Source organism: Gymnoscopelus microlampas, assembly GCF_963454915.1.
Source record: "Gymnoscopelus microlampas genome assembly, chromosome: 12".
NCBI lineage: Eukaryota > Metazoa > Chordata > Actinopteri > Myctophiformes > Myctophidae > Gymnoscopelus > Gymnoscopelus microlampas.
In genome coordinates this window covers 49,204,437-49,217,315 of record NC_139949.1, presented here as the reverse complement: position 1 = coordinate 49,217,315, position 12,879 = coordinate 49,204,437, and the positions used below count along the sequence as shown (strand labels likewise).

General features: G+C 40.5%; 1 protein-coding gene across 2 annotated transcripts in view; it reads right to left on the bottom strand.

Annotated features, from left to right (window-relative positions):
- Positions 1-6,840: 6,840 nt before the first annotated feature.
- Positions 6,841-12,879, bottom strand: part of LOC311057753 (voltage-gated potassium channel subunit beta-2) — a gene marked incomplete at both ends in the record, with an annotated part of 119,119 nt that continues 113,080 nt past the window's right edge. For both annotated transcript variants that reach the window (XM_084074805.1, XM_084074804.1), the window contains 4 exons: positions 6,841-6,930; positions 9,490-9,578; positions 11,226-11,346; positions 12,535-12,629. In XM_084074805.1, coding sequence (XP_083930931.1) covers positions 6,841-6,930; positions 9,490-9,578; positions 11,226-11,346; positions 12,535-12,629 — 395 coding nt within the window. The remainder of the gene's footprint in view (positions 6,931-9,489; positions 9,579-11,225; positions 11,347-12,534; positions 12,630-12,879) is intronic.

Below are 12,879 nucleotides of genomic sequence, written 5' to 3'. Positions count from 1 at the left end.
TCGAATGAACCGTATAAAATAATAGAACTCAAGTTGTTAACCTGCCAACCTGTCGAGCATTGGACAACTTTTATTCATTCAAGTGGCTGTTGCCAAATCTAATGTGTCATTACTGCATTATACATTATGCATTGTAATCAGGCAGCCCTGAGTGGTCCAAAGGACCTCAGGGCTGCCCTGTATTGATAGCTGACCAGTAACAAACCTGTACTGGCCCAATGTGTGACCAGTAATAAACCTGTACTGGCCCAATGTGTGACCAGTAATAAAGCTGTACTGGCCCAATGTGTGACCAGTAATAGAGCGGTACTGGCCCAATGTGTGACCAGTAATAAAGCTGTACTGGCCCAATGTGTGACCAGTAATAAAGCTGTACTGGCCCAATGTGTGACCAGTAATAGAGCGGTACTGGCCCAAATGGATTCTCAGTCGCCACTCATTTGGCTCAAACTTGTAAACTTGTAGATTGGCTATTTCCGGTTATTAATTATTATAATGTTAAAGAGCATGTGAATTAGCAATAGATGCATCTTCCATAAAACCCTAATATTAAAACAAATAATCTTAAAGCCTCAATATGCAATTTCTAGTTGTATATAGAACTGCAAGAACATAGGTTTAGAACAATAACATGTGCTAATTGTTTAGGAAACACAGTGCTAGTGTGGGGCGCCTTGCACGCTGTTTCATAGTCTTCGGATTTTATTTTTTCTTTAATCCATTGGCCCAGTGTGTGACCGCTCACAAATCTGTGCTTTCTAATGTGTGCCAAACGCTTACATGTTAAACCAAAGCTGACATATTGCTGGTGAGTTTTATCCCCGCTGTTGTTGGCCTCTCTCTGCCACTGTCTCTGGTACTTCACAAAAGGACATGTGACCTGCAATGTCAGTAGCCTGGAAACTAGACAAATCTGCCAGTGCATTAAAAAAAAGCACTCGGCACATTAGTCTGGCTGGTTGTGATTGATTTTCGCTGCCCCCGAAGTTGTGGGGCACCAATCAGGGCCCAGTATTAATTTTTTTGTATCTGTCCCTTGGAAATGCAGGTTCCACACAGATTTCCAGACTAATATCTATGCAGTGATATTAGTCTGGCCATTCCAGGCTACAATGTCAGTGGCATTTAATAATGTGCAATACACTACTGTATGCTGAGTTTAATTCCACAAATGGGACGTCCACCAAATTCAATATATGGCATCTACTCTTGCAACATTACCAGATTATGATATTAAACATAAAACTTCATGTTTTATAGAGTTATGACCATTTTAACGGACACATTTTCAGATCATGATTTAGCTTTTTCCTCCACAAAATGCATGCAAAATGCAAGAATCCTAGATTCTGATATTCTGGTTATCAACAGATCAATTTGTAGATCAGCTATTTCTACTACTTTATTGAATATGTGAGTTCTTTGTGTTATTTGTCATATCTGCCCTGTGCGGGTTTTGATTATGAAGCCTATAAGGCAAACAGAAATTAGGTTTTCATTCATAATGTTCCAATGTTCAATGGCCAAAAAACACAATGAAATCCTTAATTGCGATTATTTGTGTGACAATTAATCGTCAACTTAAATTTGTAATGGTGACAGCCCTACATACAGTGATGATCAGGGTTATTATAGTTTAACTAAAACTAACAAAATAACTGAATTGACAAAAATTAAACTGAAGTAAAAATATAAATGAGACTTTACAAAAAAAACTAACTGAGACTGTATTTTGTGTGTTTACAAAACCCACTAAAACAAACTAAATCATAGAGAAAATGTTTCACAGAAAATTTCAACTTTTTCTGAGATTGTTGAATATTGCCCCCACCCCCCCCAACTACCCCATATTATAAAATAATGGATACGACTAACACAAAAACTAATTAAAACTCAACAAAAACTAAGCCTTTATGTAAAACAAAAATAAAAACTAACGAACATTTTTAGACTTTACTAAACCTTGGTCACATGACCAGACCAGTCACTTCCTGCTCCCTGTCCCTGTTTATTTTTGGACTCTTATTATGCATGAATTATGTGTCATGTCTGTAAATAAAACAAACAACTTGTGACATATTGTCTCTAGATGTGATTCATTTAGCATAACAGAGGTTTCTTTTCGGGCAGAAACCTCTTTATCTCCATAACCTTTTGTGTTGTTATTTCGTAAATTAACGCCCCACTTGATCATACAACAGCGTCACACAAAAGCATCAAAAGCAGCAGATCTACCAGCTCGAAAACGCTACATGAAGCGACGAGTTTTGAGCTTCTTTTACCTATCATTTTATAATGGAGAAACATTTCATAACTCCATAACTCCAACTCCATCCCGGGTCCAGGTTTCACGAAATCTCGTCTAGCAAGACAATCACATTGCATAGTGTTCTGTCACTATAAACGTCATATCTCACCAAAGCTGTTAAAATAAGCGATTTAACGCAAGGACCATAGGCACGTTTTTAGCTGTGGCGGACCCGGGATGGAGTTATGATTTTTTCCTACTGTACCATTCATCTTAGAATATCATAACGTCATAGAAAAGGTAAGAAAACTGTGGGGCAAAATTCCCCTTTAAGTTGGCATGACCTTTGGGCAAGTAGAACATGACCTGCACTTGCCCGTCGGGCCTCTGAGACCTTAGTGTGAACCCCTGTAAATCCATTACCCCCAGTATTGCATGTTTTCTCTGTGAGGTCAGCTTTCTCTCATACTGTGTAGATAGAAGGTTTGAAAGCAGAAATCATGATACATTCAATTCAGGTCGTCGTTTTATCTCTTTCTTTTTTTCTTTGTTTTGCAAGACAATAAAATATAAGTTATGCAGGCAAAGTTACAGTGTCAGGGTTTGATTGAAGTCATCAATGTACATTGGCAGCTATCTCCAGTAGAACTGTACATATATATCGTCAAGAGTCACACAAAGCTCCCCTTCCAAGAATTCTGTCATGAATCATAAATTCAGCCTCTTTTTTTTTCATTCATTATCTTATGACAAACAGTTAAACCTATTTACAATGTATATCTGTTATGCTGCGTTCACACTGAGAGCGACAAAGCTACAGGCTACAAGCTGTTTTGTTTTGTATTTACTTACAGTAGACAAGCTACAAAAGCTACAAACAAACGTTGAGCCGGTTTGAACTTATTCTTGCCGTCAGCCAGTTCTCTGTCTTTGTAACCCAAGCCTTAATATTTGTCTCAACCAGGCCGAAGGCGTGCAGAGACTATGTTTTGCACCCTGTCCATCCGTCTGTGGAGAGCTAATCTCTGGCACCGTTCAGAGCAGAAACTCTGCCCCGAACTTTTCAGGTCGGCCTGTTATAGCGCCACCAGGACGCAGATTTTTGCAAAAATATATTTTTTAAATATTACTCCTACAGATTTTGTCCAAATATCACACAAATTGGTACACAGTATCTCTAGTCATGTGATCAGTGATCGAGACAGATCTGTCAGATTTTTCATATTCCATCCTGATTGGCTAAGCTTGGCTTCCAAAGTTTGCAGGATTGGTCCGTTTGGAACAAAATGCCTCAAATCATGAACGCAGCGTGCGATTTCCGTGAAAACGTTCACGTACATTCCTCCTAGATCGTGGAAGAAAAACGACACACTTTTCACATTGGTCTGTTATTGCGCCACGAGCAGGTACATTTTTTAAAGTACGCATTTTTGGAACAAAATGCCTCAAATCGTGAACGCAGCGTCCTATCGCTGTGAAAGGCCTATAGGAAGAAATGGCACCCTTTTGGCCTATTATTGCGCCACCAGGAGGCCACAATAACCTATACCTGACCTGGCGGAGACTTGTGCTCCGAGGAACACTTTCTGGCACTTTCCGCTCACACACCGCTTGATGAGCGTGTTGAGCAACACTTCAACGCCAATCTCGGAACCCATTCGGTAAAAAAAAACGGGCTCCTCCTATTTCTTAATCCACTTCCTCCCGGGTGCTTCTGTGTTTATTCCTACTAGCGACAACACTACATGTTTACGGCAGTGGTGCTGACAGATTCTGCTGTTAGCAGAACTGTCTTGAGAGATTACTTCAGCGGTGACTCTGTGACGGTGTAGCTGACCACGCCGGGTCGTTTAGTATCTTTTGTCGCTGCTCATGTGAACACCGCATAATTCACGCTCAAGTATGAATTGGGCCTTAACCAACCTAAACAACCGAGGCCATCAAAACGCACCCTATAGAGACCGTATTTGCTTTCATGGAAAAATCACACAAAGAGGGGAAAATAAGTCTGCCTTCACTTCTCATACTGCTAAGACATTTAAATAACAAGCTTCCTAAACAGGTCGACGACATGAAATGCACCGACAGTACCTACAAACAAACAGAAACAAAGAAAATTGTCCTAGTACATTGATGGGTAAAAAAACTAACAAAAAAACAACAACAGAATTCTGGGAAAACTGAATTGAAAAGAGATAAAGCAGATAAAATACCAAACAAATGTATTCTTAAACAAATACAAAATAAAATTAATGACTTTTCTATTCTCAGTCACATCACACTTCATAAACACATCTTATACTGAAACCTATGCGCGTCCAAACCCTGTGTCTCGCTCGCTCTATCAAATGGTGACTTTTCTCAAGGTCAAAGCTGTGATTTTTCGGACAACAAATAGGTTTTTTTCTCTTTTTCGACATTTGGCATCTTTGTTGATGTGATTTCATCATCTTTTTGATAACGGCGTAGTAGGACAAAACAAAGTGTTACAATAATGTCACATAATGGACAGGTTGTCATCCTGTCGTGGCTGGCAGTCTTTTTAAAGCGATAGTGTCCCACCCGTTACGTACAGATGCTGTATCCATCCCCCTGCCATTTAGACCACTTATAGATCAGGGGTCTTCATTGTTTTTTCAGGGGCCAAGGACCCCCTTAGCTGAGATAGAGAGATAGATCCATTTATATTGGATTCATGTTAAACGTGTGTTTTCAGACATGTAACCACTTAAACCCTCAATGCTTTGTAAACTTGACCTTTGGTTTGGTCTTTTTTTCCCCTCTACACCAAACCTCTGTGACTGCGAAAATAGCCGATCTACAAGCTCACAACGTGTCGCGTAGTGAGCTTGTAGATCGGCAATTTTTGCCTAATGTTCCCCCCCAGAATAGGGATGCGATGGTGGTTCATGTAAAAATACAAAAATAAAGTCCCTATCACACAAAGATTTGGTGCCCCCCACCACCCCCCCCCCCTGCATTATCTCTGAGGACCGCCTAGGAGTCCCGGACCCCCAGTTGAATGAAGACCCCCTGATTTGGACCATTTAGAGTAAAAAGATGGCTTCACAACGGCACTGCGATATTTACATAAAGCCATAAAAGCCATGCCACGGTTAGACCCTAAATGGGCTATTTCTTTCTTTAAAGGGACATGCGCACAGTATACACACATACACACGCACACACACTCTCACTCACACACACACACACACACACACACACACACACACACACACACACACGAAGAGAAGATCAAATGTAAGCTGTTTCATGGTATTTGTTTGCCTACATGAAGCTGTCTTCATCATCATCATCATCATCATCGTCCACTGAAATGCTACTTGTGACATTCACTTTTTTCCTCCAAAAATCTTAATCTTATTTTATATTAACAATTTATACATCTTAAGACGGCTGTAAATTAAACCCTATATGCTACCGTACCGGAACTCACCTCTATTTCAAAATTACATCTGTTTCCTTTCAAAAAATAAATAATCAAATGACCAATAAAGTGTTTTTTTTCTCCCTCCAAATATATATGGAATCCAACTACTGTATTTCCACAGTAACTCTATATGTTATATGATTTTTCCCCCCCCTTTTCTTACCATAAGCCCATTGCATGTAACTTACTAATCCCCAACCCAGAAAATAAGTGACAAAGGCTGGGCACGCATACGTTCACGCACTCACGCACGCGCACACACGCGCTCACACACACACACGCACACGCACCCGCACACGTACACGCACACACACGCGGGAGATGAAATGCCAGAAACAGTAAACTGATCCAAAAAACAAAAAAAAGCATAGAGGCACTCTTCGCTTGACATTGCCTCGGTCTGTGACCTTTTGTTTGTTTTGGATTCCGTTCAAAACCCCACCGCCAAGAAACAGCTTCAGATCACTATTACTTGGCTAATACTTTATACGTCCCGATTGAACTCTCTCTCTCTCTCTGTCTCTGTCAATATACATATCTACTATTCTTTGGCTCTCTGTTGGGAGCCAAGCATCATCATACAGAATGGCAGTTCAGCTATAGGGGGGGGTAATCGTATTTCCAGCGACCTTTCACACAGTTCGTATATCGAGTTGCGTTGCAGCAAGGAGGAAGCGTGTGTTGCTCCTCCGTGGAACGTTTTCTCTTTGCCTGGACGAAGTGGAGGAGATATGGGTCCATTCAACCTCAACGTCTTTTAATGTCTCTTTTATCTCAAACTCTGTCTCCGTGGTTGCTTTATGCGTTGGCCTCCCCTTGCTAGTGTAGAAATATTTAGTCCGTGGAACTATCGGCAGTGAGTAAATATATGACCTAATCTGGCTTTGTGTTGCTTTTTTTTTCTTCTGTTTTGCACAATGAAAGATTTGCTTTGTTATTATTATTATTATTATTATTTTTCCATACATGATACGATGTATAATGCGCAAAATGGAATATGCGCACATATAGGACATGCAAGTTTTCGAGTACACGGCTGAGCGAAAAGCGATGTTTTGTCCCAACATCATCGTTTTCTCTCTCTCTTTTTTTTAATGTTCTTTCGTAGTTTTCCCTCTACGGCCTCCATGTGATTCCATCTTCATGCGCGAGACTCTTTCTTAGAGTGCGGCTTGTTTCCCAGCAGGGCGTCGATCTCGGTCACAGTTGTAGGAGTCATTTGGGACAGAATCTGCGAAACATTAAGAGAGAAAAAAAGAAGGACAGGCGTTAGTTTAGAAAGTGATTGGTGACTTCAGTGGCGTAGCCAGAACGCTAGCCGAGACTGGGCCTAGGTAGGAGCGGGTGGGCACGCATGCACACGCACGTCTTTTTCCTGGGTTATCAAAATGGCTGAATATGATATAAAAAAATACAAATGTAAACAATTATTATTATTTTTATTTTTTTGGGGTGGGCACAAAAACGAAATGGGTGGGCCCAGGCCTATCCCACCCGTGGCTACGCCCCTTGGTGACTTGCTTTGTCTAGTTCAGGGGTTCTCAAACATTTTTAGCTCAGGGCACCCCTGTAAATAATGTTTTCATCCATGGCACCCCTGAATTACATTGTTACTTTGTAGCACCTTACATTTATGTCACATTACGGTACGTAAATATGTAAATATTTCCCCCCAAAATACAGCATGTCATAAGGAAAACTTGAGAGAATATCTGTTTCCATTTAGGACATATTGAAAATAACTTTATACTTGACGGTTAACCACTTGAACCCCAGCATCCCTATTCTGGGGGGAACATTAGCCAAATAGCAGATCTAGCAGATCTACAAGCTCAATACTTGTAGATCTGCTATTTTTGGCGAAGAGATTTTCCTCAGAGTCATAGTTGGCAGCGTTTAGGTAAGCATACAGTATATATACAGAGGTAGGCAAGGGCTGTGCTCTCAATAAGCCAATGGTAGATGGCCCTCTGTTTCATGGTAATTACCTAGTACTACACGTCACAGCCTCAGGTTGCGACAATCAGTGGTGATTAGGGTTGGCTCTGGGTATATGGATTATTTGACATATACAGCACTCGGGTTGTCAGTAATTTGTGGGTCAAGAAAGAAAGCACCTGTAGACATTTTATGTTACAGGATTTACAGTGTAAAATGACTCTATAGGAGGCTCTGGTCCATTCATGGTTCTCTGTAACAGTGTATTCACATTGTCCTCTTGTCATGAAGAACAAAGCGCTGCCTAGAGCGCCTTTTTCTGCTGTAAAATTAAAGACTCTTCATATCCTCCACGCCCAACGGCGGTATGGGTACATATCACACCCTCATCCAGGAGCTCTGTCTGAAAAAAAGCTAGTTTTAAAGCTTTACTTTCAGGCTAAGCAAGGGGCGATTTGAAGACCTGGTGCAGAGGGTTGATACTTTTGTACTTTTAATCAAGTCAATTTTCAATATGGGACTTTTACCTGTAACAGAGTATTTCTACATTGTGATATTGGTACTTTTACTTAAGTACAAAATGTGAGGACTTCTTCCACCACTGCCAAAGCCCATAGGTGGCCAGGCCGCAAAAAAAGACTGATCCCCCCCCGAGTTATGATGAGGCGAGTTAAGGAACGACAAAGAGATCCCTATCAGAGGATCTAAGGCTGCACACTGGCTCATACATAAGGGACCAGATTATCTCAGATGTAACTGATGGGAGCCTGTCTGTCCTCGCAGGGCTTTAAAGGTCACCCGTCAAATGAGAAAGGGAGATCAACCAGGTGCTCAAAAGAGATAACAAATAGAGTACAGAAGTCCTGACGTCACTCGTTCATCCCCCGGTTCGTAAAGTCATTTCTCTATGGAGAATAACATTGAGTCATCTTAGAATCGTCTCATATAAGAATTGTGGTCAAAAAATAAACAAACTGTCTCGGCGATATTGTCAGGGAGGAGGCTCTGTATCGTTTATGATAGTCAGTCACTCATATTTGATACAGTCTGTTTCTGGCGAAAATGTAACTAATTCGGCGGAAGTAACATAATCGTTTTCTCACCGTCAGTTGATGCTTCATAACCATAAGAGTCAAACCGCCGGGGTCACTTGTTTATTTTTGGAACACAGTTCTTATTTGAGGCGATATTAAACACGTCTATGGGGATTCAGAACGGGGGGGGGGGGGAAACCACGACCCAGGTAGGATGTGTAAATTACGTGAGACTTCGGTGCTCTATAGATAGAATAAAAACGTAGATCGCTTCTAGGATCAACGTGAACCATGACTTGAACAAGAGAGAAAAAGATCCGAGCACTGAAAATGAACAGAGGAGAGGGCGTAAAAATCTATGTACTTAAATGTGATTTCTCTTGTGGGTCTTGAGCTAAAACTGCTTTAAAATACCGTTTATTATGTTCATGTACAGTATATGCATTAACCCATTAAGACCTGGAACGCATCTGTGTCACTTTAGATTTCTTTGGCTATTCAAAAATAGCAGATCTACAAGCTCATAGCGCGGCACCGAGTGCCGCGCTATGAGCTTGTAGATCTGCTATTTTTGAAAAATCTTAGAAAAACATAGAATCTTAGAAAACATTCTTAAGAATCACCTCAGGTCTTAATGGGTTAAAAATTCAATCAATCAATCAGTCAGTCGATCAATCAAAATAGTGATTAAATGAGGTCTGCAAATGTATGCAGAATAAGCGTATAGTGTATGATACTGTATTGTACGCTGTACTGTATTCTTCAGACAGAAGTAAGGAAGGTGGTTGATGAGATGAGATGTAAAACGTTTAAATTACCTGCAGGGCTCCCAGGTTCTCCACCAGCTGCTCCGTAGTGGAAACCCCCAACAGCACACTGCTCACTCCCTCACTGCGCAAACACCAGGCTGAGAGAGAGAGAGAGAGACACACACACACACACACACACACACACACACACACACACACACACACACACACACACACACACACACACACACACACACACACACACGTTTGTATTAATATACTTGTGAGGACATCAACACTTTAGGACAGCCATGTTATGAATGTCATTTAAAAATAATAATTGCCATTTTTAACCGTAAGCCTAAAGCCGAAAAACAGCAGATCTACAAGCCCACAACGCGTCGCGCTGCGACGCGTTGTGAGCTTATAGATCAGCTATTTTTTCGGTGCATGACACTGGCGCGCAACTAAGTATAAATCATGTTGAACTCTAATTCCAATCCCTAAACCTAACCTCTAAATGTCTAATCCTGACCTGAATGTTTTTCTAATTGTAAACGTATCTCTATAAAACAACCATTTGTCTTGTGAGGACCAGGAAAACGGTCCTCACAATGATATTTCTTCAAATTCTACTATACTTGGTCACACACACACACACACACACACACACACACACACACACACACACACACACACACACACACACACACACACACACACACAGAAATATGGAGAGAGAGACAGAGACAGATGGAGGGACAGACAGAAAAAGATGGGGAGAGACAGACAGACAGACGGACAGACAGAGAAAGGAGAAAGAAAGAAAGAAAGAAAGAAAGAAAGAAGTGTACATGCAATAATAGCTGTGTAATAAACTTCACTCTTTCACTCAAGGGACAAAAAGCAATATCACTGCACACAGCACAATCCTCAGTGTTCATTTAAAAGCTGCAATCCGTAAGATTCATATCATTCAAACCCGGGTCATACTGTACACAGCATGGGAGACCAAAGTCTAATATCTACCGCTCTTCCAAGAGATGTACTGCTTCAGGCAGGACTTTTTATTAGCGTTTTAGTAGCGTTTTATTCATAAAGAAATACGATTTGTATCTTTAATTTAACTCTGAGTGCACAAGTGTAACCAAATGGAGTTACACACTCATTACACACTGAGGATGTTAATGTGCGAATGAAGAATAATATTGCGTGCGTGTCTCTTCTTTGCCTCGGGGTGTGTCTACCAGTGTTGTAAAGTAACTAAGTACATGTACTCAAATACGGTACTTAAGTACAAATGTGAGGATTTTTTTGCTTTACTGGATTATTTTCAATGTTACTTCTTTACTTCTACTCCACTACATCTCAGAGGCAAATATTGTACTTTTACTCCACTATAATTATTAGAAAACTTTAATTATAGTTACTTTGTAGATTTTGATATTTTTTTCTAAAACATGCATTAACCACTTTATCTCTATACTTTGGCTTTTTGAAAAAAGCTGATCTACAAGCTCACAATGTGTCGCTTTGCGATGCGTTGTTACGCGTTGTGAGCTTGTCGATCTGCAATTTTTCTAAAGATTTTCATACATTTTGAACACTTGTGGAATAAGACATTCTGCATAGTGAGTACTTTTACTTTTGATACATTTGATGCCAATGCTTTTTGTAGTAAGCAAGAAAGTAAGTTTTGAATTACTGGACTTTTACTTTACAACAGAGTATTTCTGCATTGCAGTATTGATACTTTACTTCAGTAAAACATTATTATTAGTAGGCTACTTTTTTGTGTTGTTTACCTATGGCTAGCTGTGCTGCAGTGCAGCCCAGCCTGTCGGCCAGTAGATGGAGCTCTTTGATCTTAGCCAGCTGCCTGCGTCCCTCCTCGCTGGCCACTCTCTCCTTCAGCCATTGGTATCCCTGCAGACAGACAGAAAGATGGAGAGACCAGAAACAATGGATAAAAGCAACCATAAACGGACCCTTTTTATACAGGCTCTGCTTTGAAAACCATATAATTGGCTGCCTGCCTTCCTTTGCCTGGCAGGAAGATTGTGCCGCTAAAAAAAGGGATCTTTGCAGGGAGATTTACTGGAAAGAATGGGTAATATACTCTCCCCATTTCATAACATTAACCCAATCAATCTGGGAACGCATCAGTGTAATTTTTGGCTATTCAAAAATAGCAGATCTACAAGCTCATAGCGCGGCACCGAGTGCCGCGCTATGAGCTTGTAGATCTGCTATTTTTGAAAAATCTGGTGCAGATAATTTGAATAATATGTATTTTTGAAGCAAACATGTGTAACTCAAATCTTTGCTTCTAACAGTATGTTGCTTTATCAGTGGTGCTCCAACCTTTCCATGTCAAGGACCCTCAAAATTATATGTATTTGGCCACAGACCCCCATCTCAAATATGATGTTCCAGGGACCCCTCAGAAGCACAGATATTAGTTAAAAATGTTCGCTTTAAAACATATATATATATATTCAATGATTTGCACAGATTTTCCACGGTTTCCCCCCCAAAAAACAGATCTACACAAGCTCATAGCCGCGCTATGAACTTGTAGATCTGCTATTTTTGAATAGCCAAAGAAATCTTAAAATGACACAGGTGCATTCCCGGTCTTAATGGGTTAAAAGACATGCACGCTGCCACCCCCGTCTCTCCTAAGCCTTTATTCTTCTCCTAAATCCTCTTATGGGTCCATTTGTACACGCTTCATTTAATCAGTAAAGAAATATATATATTTTTGGGTTAAAACAAAAAGTGTATTAAAACCAAGCTCTATATTGGGATTGTAATCATTGCTATAGAGTAGGTATGTAATGATGCACTCAACTCACGATGCCATTCCAATCATGTTACTAAGTTCACAAGACGATTTTTCACGATTTTTTCAACTGAAATGATTTTCCAGACAAACTTTTTTTGTACTATTTCTCTTACACAAATCCAGTATTTTCTTCGTCAACATTTTTCGTCATAGTTTTAGTCGACGTAATTAACACTGCAGTAGCAAAAACATACAGGGGGGGGGGGGGGGGTCAGAAAACTGTTAGGATTTAGAAGACATTGTGTGTCTGTGAGGGTTGGACTGACCTTGATGGCGGCCCGGGAGACGTCAGGGACCCCGTCTTGGTACTTGCCCGTTATCAGCCCACATGCCAAAGGAGACCAGGTCATGGCTCCGACACCTGACACAAGACAACATTCACAAGGGAAAACAGTCTATCAAACACAGTGCAGTGCATTTATGGGAATTGATTGATTTTGTTCATGGATTAAACACTTAAAGCGATATTCCACTTAAAAAAAAAAGGCGTTTTATCGTCTACTCAGGCTTTTGGGAGCACCCCGGACAGTTTTTAAGTTGCTTGATTCAGTATTTAGATATTTGATATTCATTTTATCAGACACGCCCCCTTCCTATACAAACCCATCGTA